The 23300-nt window shown below is 51.6% G+C and overlaps 1 protein-coding gene across 1 annotated transcript in view; it reads left to right on the top strand.

Annotated features, from left to right (window-relative positions):
- Positions 1 to 15370, top strand: part of PAQR5 (progestin and adipoQ receptor family member 5) — a 25757-nt gene extending 10387 nt beyond the window's left edge. The window contains exons 4-7 of the mRNA XM_039219468.1: positions 1163 to 1289; positions 8566 to 8662; positions 10806 to 10947; positions 15117 to 15370. Coding sequence (XP_039075399.1) covers positions 1163 to 1289; positions 8566 to 8662; positions 10806 to 10947; positions 15117 to 15358 — 608 coding nt within the window. The 3' untranslated portion in view covers positions 15359 to 15370. The remainder of the gene's footprint in view (positions 1 to 1162; positions 1290 to 8565; positions 8663 to 10805; positions 10948 to 15116) is intronic.
- Positions 15371 to 23300: the final 7930 nt, after the last annotated feature.

Below are 23300 nucleotides of genomic sequence, written 5' to 3'. Positions count from 1 at the left end.
GGATTTCACGGGTCTCTGTATCGTTGGGATAACAGGTGACCTCAGGGCTGATCCCTGAGGCATTGTGCTGACCTGTCCGTGACTCTTTTCCCCTCCCAGAGGAGACCTTGTGAGGGTGGCTGGGAGGCCATCTGGGCCAGGCCTCTTTGAAAAGGACACACCTGGCTTCTTTGAAAAGGACAGTGATCTCTCCTGTTCTTTCTTTTTTTATTATTTTTTATTTATTTATTTTATTTATTTATTTCTAGGAGAGAGAGAGAGAGAGAGAGACAGCGTGAGCAGGGGAGGGTCAGAGAGAGGGAGTCACAGACTCTGAAACAGGCTCCAGGCTCTGAGCTGGCAGCCAGCACAGAGCCCGACGCGGGGCTCAAACCCACGAACCGCAAGATCATGACCTAAGCGAAAGTCGGACGCTCAACCGACTGAGCCACCCAGGCGCCCCTCTCCTGTTCTTTCAAGTAGAAGCTGCAGCAGACAGGTCTCCCAAGGGTGCTTAGATAATCCTTCTGCCACAGACTCCCAGACCTAAGACAAAGGAAGCCAAGGCCAGCCTTTCATACCCGCCTGTGAGCTGGCCAGTCCCCCAGCGCACGGATACGATCCGCCCCCCCTCAGCAAGGGCCCTCCCTCCCTGCCACTTCCACCTTCCCACAGGGACACCTCGCGTCACCGGCAGGTGAGAGGTGCACACTCAGAGCAAGTCTGAGCACACGGAGGTGTGCTCATGGACCACACAGCATGTGGTTAACCGTGGGGACTGTGCCTTGGCTCCGGCTGAAGCTTGGCTCTGCTGCTTTCTAGCTGGGTGCCCCCCAGGTGTATTGCTAAATCTCTCTGTGTCTCTGTTTCATCATCTGTAAATGAGGACACTTGAAGGATTTATGTCACAGGGTGATTGTGAAGATTATGGGAGTCAATGTGTGTCAAGCCCCAGGAGCAATGCTGGGCTCGTAGTATATTCCCAGGGTCAGATTTGGGGAGGCAGGGAGGAGGAGGGAGGACATTCTGGAAGGGGCCATGGCACAAGCGAGGGGTGGCGGCAGGACGCTCATGATCTGTGGGGATGATGAGGGTCCAGCCAGGTGCCGGGGTTGGCCTTCCCAAGGGGTCCAAGCCGTGCTGCATCTTGGCTTCCTGCCCAAGGCTGGTTTTCCTTCCCCAGGCTCAGCCATTGCATACTCTGCCTATTCGGTCCCCGACGTCATGGTGAGCAGCACCTTCCACGACTACTACGTACCCTTGGCTGTGCTGAACGCCATCATCAGCACTGGCCTCTCCTGCTACTCCAGGTACCTGGCCGCTGCACCCCAAAGGGGTGGGGGAGGCTCAGGGGAAGGGGCGCTCAGAAGCCTGGGGCTCAGTTCCACGTGGATGTCCTGCAGCTGACGGGACCCCCTCATGGGCATAAAGCCTGGGTGTTCAAGGCGACTCCAGACTCCACACTTGGCTTCATGCTTGTCCCGTTGCAGGGCAGGCTGCGTATCCTTCTTGAACCTCAGTTTGCTCATCTGTAAAATGGGGCCAACACAACTACCCTCCTTGGGAGAGGGATGTATGGGTTGCAGGCCGGGAAGGGCTGGCCCAGAGGCAGTGCCCAAGCAATGGGCCGTCTGCTAACAGTAACTGAGCAGGCCTGTCTCTAGGCATCCGTGCTAGCTGTCAAGCTGTCAGATGGCACTCAAGTGGCCCTCACGTCCCTGGAGAGACCCAGTGGCTGTGAGTCACGCCCAGATCGCTGGCTCTGATTCTCTCTCGTTTCTCCCTTTCACTCGAGAAATCTCACTGGAGTGTGAATACAAGAGACCTTGTTTTGTGGCTTACAGCTCTGGTTTATGCAGCTCTTTGTAAAAACAAACTGCCCAGATTTCCACTTCCTTAAATTAGTTAGGAAACCTCTCAGGTGGTGGTGCTGGGGTGGTAGCCCTGTCTGGATGGCGCCAGGGTGCTGGGCGGTGGGGCTGTGTGTGTGGCAGGGTGCTCTCACGGGAGTCTGGCACGTCGCACCCGATCTTCCGTCCCCCAGTCTTGATTCCGGGGAGCCGGTTGGAGTCGCCGCATTGGACCGCTTCGGAGGATTGATCTTACTGGCAGCCATCTGCTCTCCCCTCCCCAGGAGGGAAGGGGGGGGAGGGAGGCTCTTCTACATTGTTGGTGGCCCTATATTTCTTTGGATGACACTGGGGTTTTGCAGGACAGAAGGTAGGCAAGTTTCACCAACTTGACAGACTGGTTTTCTTTAAAAATGGAAGGCTAGATTCTTTTTTTTTTTTTTTCCAAATGTTTTTATTTATTTCTAGGAGAGAGAGAGAGACAGCGTGAGCAGGGGAGGGTCAGAGACAGAGGGAGTCACAGACTGAAACAGGCTCCAGGCTCTGAGCTGGCAGTCAGCACAGAGCCCGACGCGGGGCTCGAACCCACGAACCGCGAGATCACGACCCAAGCGAAAGTCGGACGCTTAACCGACTAAGCCACCCAGGCGCCCCTGGAAGGCTAGATTCTTAAAGAGCATTGGGAATGCTTGTCCCAGCCTGCCTCCCGCTGCCAGTCCCGAGGTGGGTTAGAAGCGTGGAGCTGCTTTTGAGTCAGAGGGAGTCTCGTTTCTAGGCTCAGTCCTAGTGTTAGGGCTGTTCGTCCCATGACAAAAGTCTGGGGGTGGGAGTGGGGGGTGATGTCTCTTCCCTCCTTCTTGAAGTGCAGAGGCCCCCTAAAGCCGTGAGGAGATAGGGTCTGCCCTTGGGGTCGAAACCCGATCAGATGTCATGGCTCCTCCCCACTTCTTCAAGGACTCTGTTGTCAAGGACTCAGAAGCTCTTTCTGGAGTGTCGCCTCTGCCAGGCTGGCGCTGTGAGGGCTGCATGGGTGATGGAGAGGAGTGGGTGGGTCCCTGCCTTGGGTGAGACAAGGCTTAACACTCATAGAAAAGTAACAAGGATGCCAGCCATCGCCCACGGGAGACGAAGCGTGCCCTTGGGCCCAGGGCGAGGTGCACGCACACATCTAGCTCTGGCCCCTGGATGAGTCACAGTCCTGTCTGGCGAGCTCCTGCCAGGCTGTGTGGCTGTGGTGTTTGAAGGTAGGATGGCGGGAGTTGAGCACTGTGGGCTGAGGGGGGCATGGAAGTTTCCATGAGTGTCGAAGAAACTGTCCCAGAGTTCACGATTCAGGACTGCTTTCCTAAGAACTCCCGATGCAAATTCTTGAAACGTTTCCTCCCCGCCCCTTTTTTAAAGCTTCCTGAATCACCTATAAGCCACCAACATAGATTGTTTTCTTCTAGCTTGGGCATGGGTGTGGCGTGCCTGTTACCTTTGGACAAACTCATTTGGCAGAGCAGGCTGGCCATGGATCTCTTGACGCTTGTGCTTGGAAGCTTCTCCCTTGTCAATGAAATGGATTATTTCTGTTTACTTGCAGGGCACAACTGTCGCTATTCCATCTGTCCATATATCCAACCATTCAACCATCCATGCATCCAACCATCCATCTTCCTACCCACCATCCCCCTACCCAACCGCCACCTATCCATCCATCTACCCACCCATACACCCATCCACCTACCCAACCATCTCTCCATCCGTCCATCCGTCCATCCACCCATCCATCCACTCATCCATCCACTACCCATCTTCCCCCTACTTGTCCATCTGTCTGTCCGTCCATCCATCCATCCATCCTCCCATCTGTTTACCTACCCATCCATCCATCAACCCATTCATCCATCCATCCATCCAACCAACCAACCAACCACTCAACATTCCTTAAATGCTGGCCCTACTCCAGGCATCATGCTAAGATCTGGAAATACCAGGAAGAGTAAGGCACGGTCCTTACCCTTGGTGAGCACCCAGTGCACTGGTAGAAACAGACTGCAGACCCCCGCAAAGCCCAGGTGGAGTCATCATTTCCTTGAAAGGCCAGGGGAAATGGAATTTAGAGCATAGCATTACAGAATGTAACATAAACAAATAACGAGAATGCAAGATGACACCTGCTTGGATACACCAAGTTCTGCAAGGTGGTACCAGCACTGAGTATTAGCTGGAGACGGGGAGGGGCCTTTTGGACAGAGTAAATAGCCTGGACACGGTGAGGGGGGCAGAGAGGATAGCACTGGGAGGCAGCAAGGAGTCGCTGGAAGTCACCTGCATGGCTGGAAGGAGGAGAGTGGCTGGAGAGGGTCTCCGCAGTGGCCGGGATCTGATGTACCTCGTGTGCCTTGTGAGGACCGGCCCTGTGCTCATGAAGGACAGTGATCTTTGTAGGAGGGCAGTTCCGTGGACTCCGCTTCAGGACTGGAGGAGGGCGGTGCTGGGATAGAAACAGAGCAAGGGGGCCACAGGCAGAGTGGGATACCTGGTCCTCTTTCCTGTTTCCATTCCCTTCTTGGTCTTCAGTGTCTGAGGAGCAAGAACGATGACTTGTATGCGAGGGGTGACTCAGCCCCGATTAACGTCAGGAGAAGCAGGCGGAAAAGAGGGCCAGGGCCCCCAGGAGTGCCAGATTTCACAAACGTGCTGTATGGCCTCTGGCTTCAGCGTCCAAACCTTAAACAAGAGCATCTGAGAGGATGTTTCTGGGTTCCTCTCTGGTTTAGATGTTCTATCCATGCATCTATCCATCCATCCATCTGCTCCTCCATCCACTACCCATCTACCCGCTACTTGCCCATCCATCCATGCATCTGTCTATCCATCCATCCACCCATCTAGCCACTACCCATCTACCCCGACTTGTCCATCTGTCCGTCCATCCATCCATCCATCCATCCATCCATCCTTCCATCCATTTGCCTACCCATCCACCCATCCACCCATCCACCCATCCACCCATCCATCCAACCAACCAACCAACCAACCAACCAACCATTCAACATTCCTTAAATGCTTGCCCTACTTCAGGCGTCTACAATGCCAGGGCTCCCAGTCTTTTCCAAGAGCTCTCTCCTTGCCTTCCTCCTACACCAAGCCCACCCTGCCTCGGCCTCCTGCTCCATCAGTCCACGGCATGGCCAGGAGAGTCAGAGGACCACCATCTCCTACCCTGAGCAAGAAGGAGACTGCGAACCTCGCGAGTGGTTTTTAGTCTTTCCATTGCTTACCCCAGAGTATCATGGTCTAAATGACATTCATTCCATTACAGTATGTGTCTTCAAGCTAAATTTCCATCATGGACTCCCCTGACTGGTTTTTTGGTCCTTATTATCATGGCATCTAGTTCAGAGGAATGTTCCAGAAAACTGCCTTCTTCCTCTGTAGCATTTGAGAAGGGAAATGAGAGAATGCGTGATCCCTCTGCAGCTCTTGGAGCAAAGTGGGGTGACGAGGACCTCGCTTGTTCATCCTGCTGACCACCCAGAAGCCCAGAAAGGTGTCCTCTCTCCCTTAGGAACATCAGTCACACAGAGTTTGCTATACGTCGGTACTTTTTATCCACGCCTCCGAGGCACCCAGCAGTCGGCTTTTTGGACAGACGCTGGCGCAGCGGAACGCCCTCTATGCAGTGCTGTGAGGGAGAGAGGTGACTTTTCATCCCAGGTGGGAAGTGGGCCGCTCCGTGAGAGCCATGCCGCGGCTTTGGTCCTATGGCAGCCCAGAGCGGCACAGAGAAGGCCCAGGAGAGGGTTTGGAGGTCAGAGCTGGAGACAGGAGCCTTGGTGGTTCTCAGACTCCTCTGGAGGTCGGAGGGCTCAGCCAGATGACCAAGTGCCCCTAGGGCCAGGGGCCAGTGCGTGGCAATGCCCACATTCCTGTGATGTCACCCACGCAGCAAAACAGCTGGAACCACACACACACACACCCTCTGCAATAGAATGTTTCCAAAAGCCCACTAGTTTCAAGCACCCGTTCCAGAATTTGCTTGCAAATCCTGTTGGCTTTGTTGCAACAAGATTTATCAGGTTTTAGAACAGACTGGTATTGCATCGACCCTCTCCTGATAGAGGCTTCTGCCAAAAAACCCAGTGTTTCCTGCCAACCTGGTTCTAGGCAGCCGAGGCCTGACTCCCTGTAAACTGGCGCCTCAACTCTGCGCTGCAGGGTCTGTCTGACCAGGTGGGGGCTTTGAAGACCGGCATCCAGGGATTTTTGGAGGAGTCTATGGCTCTCCTGTCCCTCCTTCCAGGAATCGCTGGCTGGGGTGACACCCTGTGGCCAACTGTGGGACTGCAGCTTGGTAGTGGGAGGCCCCTGTCTGTGGCTGCTGGCCCTTCTGCCTTTTACTCTCTGTTGCTGTCTCTCTTCTGCTCTGCTTTTTCTCCTTTTTTCCCCCCTGTAGACTCGGCTTTGCAGATGGAGAGGCTGGTTCGTTTGCCCCTGGGAAAGCACTTTATCAGGCCGGGCGAAATGTTTTCTCAAGTCACAGGAAATCCATGGTTTGGGGGATGGCCCTCGCCAGCCAGAGCCGGCTTTCTTCCTGTGTAAGTGGTCACAGAAAGAGCGAGCTTTAATGGTGAGCCCCTCCGAACCAGGAAGGACAGTGCACGGGGCAGAAGGGAGCGGGCTTGTGGTCGGGTTTGTCAGGAGACTGTGAATGCTATTGAGATGGGCTCTGGCTGTTGGGGCAGTGGGCGTGCATCCCATTTGCTCCTTGGGGCAGAGGGTATAGGCAGGGATGAAGGCTGGGTAGTACCTGCCGCAGGGGCGGCGGTGTGAAACTCGGAAGCCAAACATCTCCAGGGTTTCAATCCCAGCTTTACCTTTATCAGCTCATCTGACTTTAGGCAAATCACCTAGAACCTGTCTCTTCCCATTTTCCTTACAGCCTAGCTATAAGATGGGGATGGGGAGAGAACAAAGCCCACTCCACACATTTTATGAAAAGCTTCCATTTAGTGAGTGTTCCTCTGTGATGTAAGCGCTCTTGTAAGTATCATCTCATCAGATGCTTTGCAACAAGCTCGTGAGGGGGCACGGCTGTCATCCCTGTGTCACATGCGAGGATTCAGAGGTGCACAGAGGTTACGTCACCAGCCAGGGTCACATGATCATGAAGGGCAGAGGCAGGATTCGAACCCAGGGTGTCCAGGTCAGAAACTGCATGTGAAATCATGGCACAGTGCCTCCTCACCTGTCCCAGGGCTGGCGGTTTACTCCCACGTCTGGGGTTCCTGTTTGTGGAGGGTGGGGATGTAAATTGCTGTCCCTTGTTTCTCTCCCTCCTTTTCCTGGAGCTTCTCTTCCTTCTCTGCCCACCACGCACTTCTCTGATGTAGGACAGTGTCAGGAAAGGAGAGACATGTTGCCATGGGCTTGAGAGAAGTTGGAGCTTATCCCTGGAGGCTGTGGGGGACAGTAGGTGACAAGTGATGGCACCAGATTGTGGTGACAGGAATAATCTGGCGGGGGTCGGGGGGAGATGGGCGTGGGCCGGGCAGAGCAGCAGATTGTGTTTGGTGGAGGAAAGGGCAGGCTTGTGGGCTGGGACAGGGGGGTCTGGGGGACCAGGAGTGGGGAGAAGACTCCATTCCCCCCAGAGAGTGTGAAGAGGAGCAGGACTGTCCGGAAGGGCTCAGAGGGACTCCACTACCTTACTGGCCTTGCCGGAACGGCCACCCCCCCAGCCCTGCTGTGCTCTGACTCTGCACACCACCTTTGTGGGGACCTCCGGCCTCGCCCTGCAATCCTGCGGACACCGAGGGAGGGCCCCACCCCCCATGATGCCCAGTGGGACTCAAGCGGGACTTCCTCTCCCACTCTGCCTTGACAGTCCCCCGGCCTGGGGCGTGAGCACTCCCTCACCTGAGCCCCAGCGCGGGGCTGTGGTCTTGCGTGGAGATTCTCCTCCTCCGGGTATCCAGCCGGCCATCTGTGCTGCCCAAGTCCCCACACCCTGGGCTGCCTCCCTCCCCCCCAGGCCGGGCCGAGGCCAGCAGGGGCCCCATCGCCTTTTGTTCAGGAGGACCCACCTATATTTGCCACAGTCAGCACCACTCATTTTAAAATCAGCTTCCTCTTGGGACTGGAGGCGGGTCGGGGTGTGGCTGAAGAAGAGGGGGAAGGGCCACATTTACTCAGTTTCTCCAGGCCAGTGTCCGTGTGTGTGGTACTAAGCATTCCAGAAATCTCTCAAAGTAATTAAACACTTCACTGAACCAAGGGCTTCCGCACAGCACACCTCTGGGTGGCTCTGACATCTCTTCCTTCACAGTCATGCTCGTCCCCGGGGGGCCGTGCTGGGGGCCACCCACATCCCACACATCTCCCCATCCTGGTCGTTGCTGGACTTCTAAAAGGCCCTTTGGCAGATAACTCGCCTCTCGAAGGGCCTTCCCAGCCCAGAACCTCCCCCCTGGCTTCTTTGGACACCATTGCTTCTCATGATGCGGCCCCCAGGAGATAAAGGTTTCCCCCGGGGATCTTTTCACAAGGGAGGCAGAGTCGCTCCCGCTGGGGGCGGTGCGGAATGGAAGAGGCTGGTGCGGGAGCTGCTGGCCTCAGGAGGGGATTGTACAAAAATACTTCTCTTCTGTCGATAACTTGCCTTCGGTTATTTGTCGTGTGTGCGTGGGTGTCATTCACGGGAACCGTGTTCACCCCAGTTTCTTCCCCCTTTCCTTCCCTGATGTAGGTTTCTTGAAATCCAGAAGCCCGGGCTCTGCAAGCTGGTTCGCATCCTTGCTTTTGCTTATCCCTACACCTGGGACTCCCTTCCCATCTTCTACAGGGTAAGGGCCCCCCTAATCTAATTGCTTCTCTGCCTGTTGGCCACACCTGGGAATCTACTGTTTCTTGAGCGCCTGGGGCTCAAAGCACCGGGCGGGGTCCCTGCAAGATACGTGGGTGGCACGACCCAGGGGCTCCCTTAGTAGTTAGGAGACAGCAGGAGAACGGAGGCCCTGACAAGCCACAGGGGATGCATCCATGGCCAGCACTGACAGGGGGCTCAGAAGCAATCATGGAGGGCTGGGAAGGGGAGGCAGCCTGGGGTTTAGTGCAGTGACCAGGGGAGCAGGCTCTGAAGACAAATCTCTAATATGTTCTCACTGGAAGACATTGGGCAAGTTATGTGCCATTTCTATGCCTTGATTTCCCTTCGCTGTAAAATGGGCATGGCAATAACACCTGCTTTCATCAGACTGTGGGGAAGATTACATGAGATCACTGGCTGGTGGCACGTGTCCGGTAAGTGCATTTGTTCTGTATTATCGTCTAACGTATTAGCAGCAAAGGAAAAAGTATAAATGAAGATCTTAAGGATAGATGGGAATTGGAGCACATGCAGGAAGAGGGCGTAGGAGGGACGCCAGAAGGGGGAGAGTCCAGGCACCCGCAATCAGATGGACCTGAGTCCAAATCCCAGGGCGCACTGGCTGTGTGACCTTAGGCAATGCATATGACCTCTCTGAGCCTCAGTTTCCTCATCTGTCAATGAGGCTAACGTCCTCTCCTGCACAGAGGGGTTGAGGGGATTATTCAAATCAGCAGATCAAAGGGCTCAGCAATGCCTGCCAGAAGGCCTGCACCCAGTGAGTGGAGTTCCCCTCCCAAGGGCGGCTTGGGGTTTGATGCATAAGTCAGGGACCCAAGGGGCAGGCAGAGCCAATGCCACCTGTGTGAGGGGGGCAGGTGAGCGGGGGACCTAGAGGTGAGGGTGCAGCCCGTTCCCCTGACTCCTTCCTTGAGGACGCAGAACACATACAGGACACCAGAACAGAGAGAACTTTGCATAGCACAGGTCTGCGTTATTATGAGCACCAGCTGCGTCAGACGGGGGCGGGGCAGGGGCGGGGCTGCGTCAGACAGTGGCGGGGGAGGGGCAGAGGGGGTCTGATCCCGAGGGGTGAGGATGATGAGCACACACGCTCTGGAAATCAGCCTGCCTGGATCCGCACCCCGACCTCACTGGTGATTAGTGGTTTGCAAGTCACCCTCTGGCCTCCTCATCTGCAAAATGGGTTGTTGTTGGTAGAGTCGAGGCTCTGATGTAATGGTGCAAATAAAAGGCTGGCTTAGTGCCCTAGGTAAGTGGTGGCGGGTGTCATCATTTATCACGATAATGCAAAAACTGTACTTAACTCTCAAACAGTATAATGGCCGTGATTAATACGTTCTGATGACTCAGAGGCCTTCCAGGGATTTCTAGGCCTTAGGAGCATGAAATCAGGGATGCGCTGGTGAGAAGTGAGTTCAAGGGCGAGGAGACCACTTTTTACTATACTTCCATGTACCCCCCCAGACAAGAGAGTGTCAAATAGATCTAATAGGATTTTTCTGTTCCTTTCTTTTCCTTCCTTGATTTCTTTCCTTTTCTTTTGTAATTAAATAATCCAAAAGGCTCTAGGAGCATTTGGAGGATTAAAATACAGCTGCCCTGCGGGGAGAAAAATTAAAATAAAATAAAATACAGTTGCCGTGGGTCTCAAATGATCACAATCAGAATAGGAATTATGGGGGCGCCTGGGGGTGGCTCAGTCCGTTAGGCGTCTGACTTTGGTTTAGGTCATGATCTCACAGTTCGTGGGGTTTGAGCCCCACATCAGGCCCTGTGCTGACAGCTCAGAGCCTGGAGCCTGCCTCAGATTCTGGGTCTCCTTCTCTCTCTGCCCCTCCCCTGCTTGCAATTGCGCACACGCTCTCTCTCTTCCTCTCTCTCTCGCAAAAGTAAATAAACATCAAACAAATTAAAAAAAAAAAAAAGAATAGGAATCCTGCTCCCATGGTCCCTGAGAGTTCCCTTTCCAAGCCCCAGAGCCGAGGAGGTGAAGGCCTTGGCCTGGGGTGTCCACACGTGTGTGCAGAGGCGCCATCGGGCGATGAGAGGGAAGGGGGCCTGCTCTCGAGACCTGATGTTTCTCTCAATCCCTGCAGCTGTTCCCGCTCCCGGGGGACGGTGCGCAGAATGAAGCTGTCTTGTACCACCAGAAGCACATGGCCATGACCCTCCTGGCCTCTTTCTTCTACTCGGCACACCTGCCTGAGCGCCTGGCGCCTGGCCGCTTCGACTACATCGGTGAGTGTGCGGGGACCCCGTTGCCCATCGGTTCCCTGCCACCAGGATGCCCGTGCGTGTGGCTGCAAAGGGGAAGCAGGGGTGTGGAGAGGCGCAATTCCCTCGGGGCTTCCCTAGGAGCAGGGCGAGGGAGTGACACCGTAAGGTCTCGGGGCCAGCATGTACGCAGCCCGCAATGGCCAGGGAGGAGGGGAGGACGGAGAGCAGGTGCATCCAGGATTCTAAGGCATTCCTACGGGCTCGGGGGCCTAGGGAGTCCCTCGTTATTACCCCGACCAGGAAATCCCAGGATGAAACGGACATTAAGGGCTGCTCTGGAGAGGAACAAGACAGACAGAGTGACAGTGGCTGAGGCTAACAGACGGGAGAGTGTCCGTCTCATTCAGGCGGCTGCAGTGGGGCTGGGTGTCTTGGTGGAGCGAGGTTCTCAGGCCCCCACACATCCTTGAGCTCGGGGCGTGCCGGTGGCCCTCCAGGGGGACCTGAGCTCACTGGCGTTAGAGAGGCCATCGGAGCCACAGGACTTCCGCCCGCTGGGAGAGCGCCTTCCCTCTCTGTCTAGGGAAGCGGGGCAGAGGGACCTTGGGCCGCTTCTGGTGAGGCCTTGGGATGACAGATCCTCAGATACGCTGTCCCGGGACCTCAAGGGTCAGCCCTTATCCTTAAGTGGTGGGTGGGGACCCTGCTTCTCCTGAAGCCCCTTTTGTCCAGTTGAGTTTTCCATCCCCTCCCCCCTAAGGCACGCGGGCCAGGTTTGGTGTATTGGCTCTGACGAGAGCTTCATCTCCCTTAACTTCAGTTCTGTCCCCAGAAGGGAAGCCAGTGACCAAAACGCGTGGGCGGCAAATTTCAAATTTCAAAAGCAGGGAGACGAGAGGGCCAGGGAGTTGGAACTTGTCTACAGGAACCCTGTCCACCTCGCTGCCCCCCTCCCCCGCCCCCAGACGAAGTATCGGTGATTGTGTATGAAGTCGGGCGGCTGCAGGAAAAATAGCCCTGGTTTTGTCATACCACCTCCCCGGTGTCTCAATAACACTTGATTTACTCACTTTTAATCCCACTCTCTTGGGCCTAAGGGGACAGAACAGAAAGACACCCCTACCGGGGGACATTTGCCAGATGACAGTTGATGACGGACCATTAACAACAGGTTTGGAAAACGATCCGTCCTGCATGATGGGGTCCGCCAGCTGTGGGGTTCCCTCTCGGACGCGGGGCAGAGTGCCGAGCGGTTAGCCCGGCCCGTGGGAAGTCCCTCCGCATTCCTGTCCGGCCAGCTTGCTGGAATCACTTTTCTGATTGTAGCTGCATTTCAGCTACCTCCCGGGCTCATGGCGTTTTCCAGCTTTTTTTTTTTTTTTTTTTAAATCTCTTGCCCTATTGAAGATTGGTCTGAGCCTCGGTGAGCTCAGCTAGTCACCTCTCTGCCTGGACACATGTCCTTGGAGAGCAGGGCTCTCAGCCGGACAAGAAGCCCCTTGGCTGCATCATGCATGGATCTGGAAATCATACATGGCCCCTTAGTATAGCCTGAGTGAGGCAGGGGAGGGACCCTGAGGCACACCTTCTTCCTGTGGGACACAGCCTGGGGTGCAGGCAGTTCCCTGCTCTAAGGAGCTCACCGGCCACCCACCTGAGAGGGCTCTTTTTGAAATGTTGATTTATTTTTGAGAGAGAGAGAGAGAGAGAGAGAGAGCACAGAGAGACACAATGCGAGTGGGAGAGGGGCAGAGAGAGGGCGACACAGAATCCAAAGCAGCCTCCAGGCTCTGAGCTGTCAGCACAGAGCCCAACGGGGGCTCAAACCCATGAACCGTGAGATCATGACCTGAACCGAAGTCGGACGCGTAACCAGCTGAGGCACCCAGGCGCCCCCATCTCTCTCTCTCTTTTTTAATGAAAGAGAATCCTTTTTTACCTCTTGTGTCGTACCTGTTTGTTAGGTCTGCCGTAACAAAGAATCACGTACTGAGTGGCTTAAACAACAGAAATGCAGCTTCTCATAATTTTGGAGGCTGAGACCAAGGTGTGGGCTGCGTTGGTCTCTCCTGAGGCCTCTCTCCCTGGCTTGCAGACGGCCATCTTCCCGGTCTCTCCTCATGCGGCCTGTCCTCTGTGTGCGTGCATGCCCAGCTCCTAACCTCCCCACTTAGCAGGGCACCAGCCACCTGGGTGGCTCAGTCAGTTGAGTGTCAGGTCATGATCTCGCAGTTTGTGAGTTCAAGCCCCACATCAGGCTCACAGCTGTCAACATGGGACCCACTTTAGATTCTCTTTCGCCCTCTCTCTGCCCCTTCCCGGCTTGTGCTTTCTCAAAAATAAAAATAAACGTTAAAAAAAAAAAAGGGACACCAGTCACAGTCGGTCCACCCTAGTGACCTCTTGTTAACTTAATTGTCTTTTTAAAAGACCCTGTCTTCAGGGGCGCCTGGGCGGCTCAGTCGGTTCAGCATCTGACTCTTGATTTTGGCTCAGGTCATGATCTCACAGTTCCTGGGATCAAGCCCCATGTTGGGCTTTGTGCTTAAGGCTCTCTCTCTCAATCTCTCTCTTTCTCTCTCTCAAAATAAATATATAAACTTAAAAAAAACCCCAACAGATCCTGTCTCCAGGCATGGTCATGTTCTGGGGTACTGGGCGTTGGGACTTCAACATTTGGAACTGGGGGAGGGGAGACACAACTCAGCCCATGACACACGTTGTCTCTACTGCTTTCTCATGTCCTGATTTCTGAGGGTCGTCAGCACACAGTCCTGGGCCCTGGGCAACTCGTTTCCTCATCACCACCAACCCAGCGTGTCCCTGCCCACTGCCACCCCCCTCGCTGGGTCCTCCTCTCCGTGGACACATGGCTGACAAGCCAGGGCCCTGTAAGTCATCAGGGAGGAAGAGCCCCTGGGGGGACCCATCTGGGATTAACCAGCAGCAGGGAGAGGACTGCCTTGTAAATGGCCACCAGAGAGTCCGGTTGGCTTCTCCGTCGGCCCTCGAATCAGAGTTGGAGCTGGTGAGTGCAGGTTCTGAAGAGGTGAACTTGGGTAGGACACGATGCCAGGCTTCATGTGCAAAATAGGACTGGTCGACAAGTTGTTTGAAAACAATGTATGTGGGCCTTTTAATGTTTCTCACACTGCATTAAAAAAAAAAATGATGGGGCACCTGGGGGGCTCAGTCGGTTGAGCATCAGAATCTCTGTTTCGGCTCAGGCCATGATTTCACCTCTCGTGATTTTGAGCCCCTTGCTGTCAGTGTGGAACCTGCTTGGGATTCTCTCCCTCCCTCTCTCTCTGCCCCTTCCCTGCTTGTGCTCTCTCTCTCTCAAAAACAAACAAACAAACATTTCAAAAACAAACAAATAAATGTATTGAGGTATATTTTACATATCCTATAATTCTCTGATTTCCAGTCTACAATTAGGTGATATTTTTAGTTAACCTACCAAGTTGAATCAGCATCACCATAAATGAGTTTTAGAACGCGATCTTCACCCCAGTGATATCCCTCCTGCCCAATCCTGATTCCTACCCACTGCCTGGAGAAATCACTAACCTACTTTGTGTCTGTGGATTTACCTTTTCTGGACATTTGACATAAATGGAATCTGACAATATGTGGTCCCTTGTGTCTGGCTTCTTTTGCCCAGCATAATGTTTTTAGCCTACACACCATGGTATACTATCAGCAGTCCATTCTTTAAAAAAAAAAAAGTTTATTTATTTTGAGAGAAAGACTCAGGAGGAGCAGAAAGTGAGAGGGAGATAGAATCCCAAGAAGGCTCCGCACTGTCAGTGCACTGTGGGGCTTGAACTCACAAACTGTGAGATCATAATCTGAGCTGAAATCAAGAGTCAGACGCTTAACCGACTGAGCCACCCAGGGACCCCTTTTCATTAAAAAAAAATTTTTTTTAATGTTTATTTATTTCTGAGAAGGAGATAGAGTGTGAGTAGGGAAGGAGAAGAGAGAGAGGAAGACATAGATTCTGAAGCAGGCTCTAGGCTCTGAGGTGTCAACACAGAGCCCAACACGGGGCTTGAACTCATGAACTGTGAGATCATGACTTGAGCTGAAGTCAGACGTTTAACCGACTGAGCCACTCAGGTGACCCCCCCCACCCCCAGTTCATTTTTTATTGCTGATCCCGGCAGCCTTTTCTGTGTTTGCCGTAGGTCACAGTCACCAGCTCTTCCATGTGTGTGTGATCCTGGCCACGCACCTGCAGATGGAAGCCATACTTCTGGACAAGACTCTGAGGAGGGAATGGCTCCTGGCCAACTCCAGGCCCCTGTCTTTCCCTCAGATAGCTGGAGCCATACTTCTGTGCCTCATCTTCAACCTCGGCAACATAATTTATTTCTCAGCTGCTCTGTATCGGATTCCTGAGCCAGAATTACATAAAAAAGAAACATGATTCAGATCATAAGCTTGTCTTGCCAGATGTCAACATTAAGCTACAACATCCTAAGCCGGTGGCACGGTCCGTGTTCACCAAGGCCTAACATATTCATAGTGGTTGGTGTCTTGGCATTTTTTAGTGCATTCGTGTCAATAGGTATTTAACTGGGGAAATTTCTCTACATGTGCACTTATTCTCTACTGTGATTTTAAAAGAGGAAGATGGGTTCAAGTAAGTCCTTGTTTGGTCAAATCCATGATCTTTCATTACGTTTTAAGTTTATTTAAAATGGGTAGTTCAGTTCTATTTAAACAGTTGGGTTAAGCATACTACCCTTGAAACCTTACTATTCAATAGTTGGATGAAGCTTTACTACCCCTGTAGGATTACCCTTTGAAAATGCATCATTTGTTGAGTCAGGCACAACCCCTGCTGAGAGCTACCACAGTGGGAGAATGAACCAGAAAGATCAGCAGTGGTAGGGGTGCTGAGTAAGAGGAAGCTGGGCGTGTGGGAGCCCTGGGGAGTGGGGAGGCACTTCAGAATGAAGAGACCTTGTTTGGGGAGGGGTCTTCTTGCTCTCTCCACCTAGTGAAGGGAACGACTAGAAAGAGTCCTCTTTCCTACAAGCCTTTTCTGCCTTAAAGTGCCAATTCCCACGTCACGTGGATTTGGATTTTCTCTAAAGTCCACATGGCTGGTGTCCGTGTTCTCTTCTGTTCTGTTTTCTTGTTGCCAATTTGATGTTGCCCAGGATTATGCGGTGCAGGTCAAGTGTGTGAGGTATGGGAGCTAGCTGAGTTCAGTCCAGTTGGCTGTGCTCATTCGTCACTGTTTAAACCAATGGCATCGCTGTCTTTGAGGACACTATCCATTTACTATTGCTTCAGCATTTCAGAGGTGCTACAGAGTTTAGTGTTCGGGCGCAGAGGATGTCAAAGACCTTGGAAAGGGTTGGTCAAGCTTTCTTGAGAGTGAGAAACTCTTGGTGAGTTTGCATCCAATGCAGATTCCCAGGCCAGATCAGGAGCTTCTGTGTTAGTCGTTTAAAATGTAAGTCTTTTAGAGGAGATTTGCCCTAAAATCTCAGCAAGTCCCCAGGTGATTCTAATACAAAGAGCCACAGGGCAAATGTGAAAACTGCTGGTGTTGTGAGTTCTAGAAGGCACTGGGCCTATAGGCTTTGTTGCAGTTGACCTAATTTTTAGCAAGTCGCCACCTAAGGATGTACCCCCCCTCCCCCCACTGTCTACTCTGCATAAGGCTAGCACACTGAGCATTTTCTCATCTGTTGCCTTAGGAGTTAGAGTTTAGTATTTTGTGGGGTTTTCAGAGAGTTCAGAAATGCTGATGCAAAATGTTTGTAACAGAGGCCCCATCACCCCCGATCTGCACTTGCTAATGACCTGAGGAGCTGTCCCCCACAAAGCAGGACCCTCTTTGCTGACTCAGAAACACCCTCCAAACTTAGAATACTGCCTCTGTGGTTAACTGGCCCAGAAACGTGAATGGCCTTGTGAATAGCTCCTCGTCCAATCCTCTGAGGACGAGTAAAAATTTATATTGGATGAGAGTGGTCAAGAAATATGATTTCATTAGTTATGTTGTTTATTTCCTTCCTCTGGGGGAAAGGTAGCCTGATAAAATTATATGGGCTGGTAAATTTTTGGTACATTAATTCCCAGCTGTGTGACAAAATTTGGTTTGGGGCAACAGTCTGACACTGTTAGTGGAATTTTACTCCAGCGGGGTCTGTGGGCATCCATTTCATCTTGCTGTGATTTCCATTTTATGCTGACAAAAGGTCCAAAGTTTAAATACCCTATTCTAGCAATGCCAAAGACACGAAGCTCTTTATAATATTCCTTGTTTGTAGAGAGGAAAATGTTTGTTTAGTTCAGAAATAGTTGAAAGTTACAGGTGATTAACTTGAAGGCCCTTTAGATTTTTAAATTTGGGTGATGTGACTTTTTCATCATCCTTGCTGATGGGAAAGAAATGTTAACTCAACAGAAGACGACCAGGGCTTCATAATGTTTTTATACGTTTGGTACCGTAGTCCCACTGTGTACTTTTGGACAGTGTTACAAATTAAAATTTGATGACAGTTTGCAATATGCTGACTTGGAAGCTTCTAGATACAGACAGTGGGCTCACAAATAAGAATTAACAATAGGTATGAAGTGTAAGTGGGTGTAGATTGGCTGAAGCCATCCCGGGAAGTCAAAAAGCTTGGCAGGGGGTGAGCTGAAGACCTCACCGGGAAGAGGTCTTTCCATGTCATAGCCCTCAGGTATTTTAGTGTCTCAATGTGCCTTGGAAATGTGCCATGCTGCCATTGGTGGTCATGCTCACCACCGCACGATCTCAAAGGGGATTTCGTGGGGGGTGACAAACTCCTAAGGGGATGTCCCTCTTCCTCCTCCTGCATGAGAAACGCTGCCCCCAAATTTCCCAGATGCCCCGGTGGTGATAAAACTTGAATGTATTCGAATGAGGCTGTTCAGTTAACCTCCATCGTCCTTGGCTCGTCGTAGAGTTTTGCCTTCCGTGGCCCGGTTTCTGGAGAGAAATGCATTTGTCACTGATCAGAGTGAGAAGTGGAGGGCTTTAGAAACCATTTGAGTACCAAGTGATCTGTGTGACTTGCCGTCATCGTCAAGTGTTTGTTGTGGAGCTTGGCTCACATGAGACGTTCTAAGGCAGGCAAGGTGGAGTTGAACAGTGTGGTCAGATGTGTTAGAGAGACCCTTCGCTTGGCTCTGCCGTGTCCCAAATTTGTGTCGGCTGTGGTACTATGTGACACGCCTGTTCACACTGTATGACAACTCTTTATACCATATGAGTTGAATGCCGGCCTCTGATTTTCTAGTCAACAATCTATTAAGGATGAAAAGGCAAAGACCCATTTCTAAACTCAGATGTTCTTCCAACTTACATTATGTCTGGTTTTCTTAAACTGTATGGGAGGAGAAAAAAATAAAGTTTATTTATTATAATAAAGGCCTGTTACCCACTTGATTTGGTTACGTTTCACTTACTACACTGTGAACATGTCTGCTTGTCGTGAGAAATAGTTTCCTGGGACGCCTGGGTGCTGCATTCGGTGGAGCATCTGACTCTTTCTTGATCTCGGCTCAGGTCATCATCTCATGGTTTGTGAGTTCAAGCCCAGCATCGGGCTCTGTGCTGACGGTGTGGAGCCTGTTTGGGATTCTCTTGCTCTCTCTTCCTCTCTCTCTGCCCCTCCCCTGCTTGTGCGCTTGCTCTCTCTCTCAAAATAAATACATAAACTTAAGAAATATCTTTAAGAAATAGGTTCCTGTACACGTGTGCATTGCTAAATCATTCAATGAATGTTTACATTTTGTGCCTGGTATGTATGGAGTGAGCACTGTTTTAGGGACCAGGGGTAAGAGAAGTGAACAGCACTCACCTTGTCCCTCTTGCACGGAGTGAATCTTGTGACCATCAGGAGGGAAAGACAGATGCATTCCGATAATGGTAAGTGCTATAAAGAAAAGAAGACTGTGAAGAAATAGAGTTGGGTGGGGGAGGGCAGGTGAGACTGGATGGCCACCCTGCGAAGCTGACATTTGAGAAGAGCCTTGGCGGGCAGGACGGGGGGCCAGCATGGGGCGGGGCAAATGTTTCAGGTCAGGTAGTGAATGGGCAAAGTCCCCAAGACCAGAAGTCACCTGGTCCTGTCGGAAGGATGGAAGTCAAGCCACTCATTCCTGAAATGTGCAAATCTCGACAATGTCTGGGTCACCTGACTTTCGAAGACTTCTGGGAGTTTTCCTGAATGTTCTTCCCAGGAGATTGTCCATGGGGCTTCTCCGTACTTGTATGAGTGCTTCAACTCTGTAATAAACGTATTTGGGGCAAATAGAGAATTGTCACACCCATTCTCTTCACTGCGGGCAACAAATTTCTAAAACTGGCTTAATTCATGCCTCCTGTAGAGCTCGGAACAAGGGGCCTCAAAGATAATTTAATCCAGCCTTTCAAAAATGGGTTTGATGATGCGAGCACCTGAGTGGCTCTGTCAGTTAGGCGTCCAGCTTTTGCTTTCCTTTCAGATCATGATCATGGCTTCTGAGTTGGAGCCCAGAGTTGGGCTCTACCCTGAGAGGGTGGAGTCTGCTTGGGATTCTCTCTTTCTCTCTCTGCTCCTCTGTGCTTGCACTTGCTCTTTCTCTCTAAATAAATATTTTTTAAAATGTGTTTGATGATATAAAATGCACAGATGCAGATTACCTGGGGGTGGAGGAGCTCTGGAGTTTCACATTTTTATCAAAAGCCCCAACCGATTTTTAAAAATTTTTAAAAATATTTATTTTTGAGAGACACAGAATGCGAGCAGGAGAGAGGCAGAGAGACAGGGAGTGAGGGAGACACAGAACCCGAAGCAGGCCCCGGCTCTGAGCTGTCAGCACAGAGCCCGACGTGGGGCTCGAACTCACGAAACATGAGATCATGACCTGAGCTGAAGTTGGAAGCTTAACCGACTGAGCCAGCCAGGGGCCGCCACCCTGCCCCCAAGTGATTTTTAATATAAGGCAGTTTAAGAAACACTGGTCAAGTCCAACCATTCTTCTTTTTTTTTTTTTTTCTTCAAACTTGGAAAAACATTGCCAAATAGTATGAAGAATTCCCAGGTACTTTTCATCCTTCCCCCTTTTGATGTGTATATAACTGTCATCTCTAACAGAGAGAAACTTGGCTCCCATTATCCACAATGTATTATTTGCTCAATCTTAGAATGTACCGAATGTCATTTGAGAATTACTAACCCGTGTCTGCAAAAAGGCTTACTAATTAGAATTCAATATATGTTTCAAGTTCTTTTTGTCTGGAGCCTGAGGGCATATAGTCTCAATAGTCTAAATTACTTGGGTTAGTTATGGCCCCTTTATGTTACTCGTTTGAAATACTATGCAGATCATTTGTTTTCTTTTTGTATCAATTTTACACCCCCCCCCCCCACTAAGCTTGCTGATTTTTATTGTCTTTTGAGTATATAAAACATTAACCTCCAGTCGTTCATTTTCAAATGGCCTGGGGAGAGTCACATGGCTTGCGGATGTGAGACAGCGCTGCCTAAGCTATTGAGTGTGAACAGCAGGGAGGGTCAGGGAGACAGGCATCCTGAGGTCCTCACTTTTACTGCCTTCCCTCAAACACGCTGGACTTTGGCCCTTTCTGGTCACTGGTGGTTATACGGTTCCCGCAGCCGTTCTTGTGGGTGTTCAGGTTAATTATGGTTTCCAGCTGGCATAGGGTCAGCCTCTCTCCAGTGATTTGCATAGGACCCTCCAGGCCAGTTGGGCAGTTTCTTATAAAGTGATACAATAAGACCCGCAATCCCACCCAAGAGAAATGAAAATCCCCATCTGCATAAAGACCTTCATGCAAATAATTATACCAGTTTCATTCATAACTGCCAAAAAGGTAGAAATGACCTAAACGGCCATGGGCTCGCAGATGGCTAAACTGTCACACATTCGCACAGGGGATTACTATTACTAAACATGGTACCAATGTGTGCAACTCAAAAAAGCATTGAATCTCCATTCTGCCCAGCTGAAGAAGGGACATTCTGGAACAGAGAAAACTCTAAGGAAGGAAGTCAGAAAAGGGGTTGCCAAGGGCTGTGGGTGGAGGAAGGTCGTTGACTACAAGAGCAGCACAAAGAAAGTTTTGCTGGGACAGTGACAGTGGTACAGGATGGTGTGTTTGTCAAATCCACCCGAGAAGGCTAGGTTTTACTGGACACAAATTATACCTCCATACCCCTGACTTGGGTAGAAGCCTCCCGGTTCTACCCCCTTCCCGTCTGCTATCCCTGGTCTGGATCTCTAATTCTAGGGGAAAACGCAAATCTGTTACTGCCCATGGGAGGCCCTTGGAGGGGGGAGCAGGGAGGAGGGAGGAGCGGGACTGGGAAGAGAGAAGAATGTGTTAGGTGTGAGGTGACTTTTTATTTTATTTTATATTTTAAAGAAAACAAGCCAGAGAGCTTTAGTGCGGATAGAGGCGAGGGAGGGAGAAGAAAGCGCCCTGAAGAAACGCTGGGGTGGGTCTCGATGGACCTGAGTCCTCCACCGGGACGGATGCATCCATTCCTCCCGGACATTTACCAGGGGGCCTCCATCGTGGGGCGCTAAGCGTGCAACAGTGCCACCTAGTGAGCCTGCGGGGGATAAGCTGATAGAGGAACAGTGACCAAAGCGGGATGGGGGCTCTGATGGAAACCAACAGGTTGCTGGCAGGGTGGAGGGGACTAGGGGTATAGAGTAGGGGTCTAGCACCCGGTGGCAAGTCGTTGGCAGAAGGTCAGCTGAGAACTGAGAATAAGGAGGCATTGTCGGAGGAAGGCGGGGAGGAGAGCTTGCCAGCAGAAGGACCGTTAGGTGAGCCCGGGGGGCACTGAAGGTCAGCGTGGCTCTGTGTGTGTGTGTGTGTGTGTGTGTGTGTGTGTGTGTGTGTTTGTGCGCGCACGCGCATGCATGCAGGGAGCAACGGTACGGGATGAACTTGGAGAGGAAGAGCCTCAGGGCCCTGTGAGGGTGTTCAGCGCTGGGGAGCTCCTGCGAGCTCCTACAAGCTGGGGAGGCACATGACTCGATCTGTGGTCTAGAGGTGAGTGGGCTGCAGATTTGGGGGGCAGCAGCAGGGAAGCCTGCTAGGGTACTGTCACAGTCATCCAGACAAGAGATGGGAGGAGCCAAGGGGATAGAGAGCAGCGTTTGAGAGGTTTGAAGGCTCTTTGGTGGGTAGAACTGTCAAGATGTGGTGAGTGGATGGTGGAACAGAGAGGCAGGAAGTCAAAGCGGGTACCGGGGACTCTGGCTTGGGTGGTTGGGGAGCAGGTTCAGGGGAAGAGATTAGGGAGCATTATGTATGAGGTGCCTATGGGACACCCAAGCAGAGAATGTCTGGAGCTCAGAAGAACAAACGTGACTGGTGTGTGAAGCCGCGAGAGTGGTTGGCAATGCCTGAGGCAAGTCGGCAGCTAGTGGTGACCAGGTCAAAACCCTAAGCTACAACGACGTTTAAGCACACACAGAAAAGGAAGTCACAAATGAGTTCTGTGAAAGGGGGGCTTAGAGAGCTAGAAGAGAAAAATGAAGGTGTAGTAAGAGAAGAATGAGCAATATCTTCAGCGCTGTTGAGAGGCCAAGTAAGATAAAGGCATGGAAGAAGGGCCAATTCGATTTAGCATCAAGGAATTGGTGGTCTCAGGAATGGAAGAACTAAGGCCAAAGTCAGGTTGCAAGGTAACTAACAAGGAGCCAGTAGCCATGCCCCATTCCTAAATAATACAGGTCCCGACTCGTCATTTAACAAAGAAATAAAAGCATGAGGAAAAACCATCTTTATGTCGCACAATACGGGCCAAGGATGTTACGTTTTGTCCACTTAACTGGTGTCTGATTGAGGAGTTGGGACCAGAGTCCCGTAAGAGCACAGAGGTAGACACAGATTTGACAGTCATGACGTTAGGGACAAATGTTGAAGCGGGACAGAATTAGTTCACCTTAGAAAAGAGTGGACATTGCTGTTCAAGAGCAGGACCAAACTTTACTCACCTCTGTAGGCTGTCAAACAAAAATTCAACTGCGTAATTTAAAGGATCACATTGGTTTTATTGAGCGATTCATGAATAGCATCCCATCTAGCAAGCGGAGGGATGCTCCCAGGAGCAGTACAAAATGGAAGGCTTTTGTAGGAAGGAGGGTGGGGCAAGGAAGTTACTGGTAAAAGACAAGACAGGATTGTTTCAGGCCAGGTCATGTTCCCTAAGCGGGGAGGTAGGGGGGGTCTTACCTGGAAGGTCGTCTCATCTTCCTTAGGGGGAGCTGGGGGAGAGGGGAGATGGAGGAGGCCCCTGTGACATTACCTCATTGGTGCGGACCAGAAAGTTCCTGACTGACCGGTTCAGACTACGTTT

This window comes from Hyaena hyaena, unplaced genomic scaffold (assembly GCF_003009895.1).
Source record: "Hyaena hyaena isolate Hyena2069 unplaced genomic scaffold, ASM300989v1 scaffold_15, whole genome shotgun sequence".
Taxonomy (NCBI): domain Eukaryota; kingdom Metazoa; phylum Chordata; class Mammalia; order Carnivora; family Hyaenidae; genus Hyaena; species Hyaena hyaena.
This window is presented reverse-complemented; position numbering and strand designations above follow the sequence as displayed.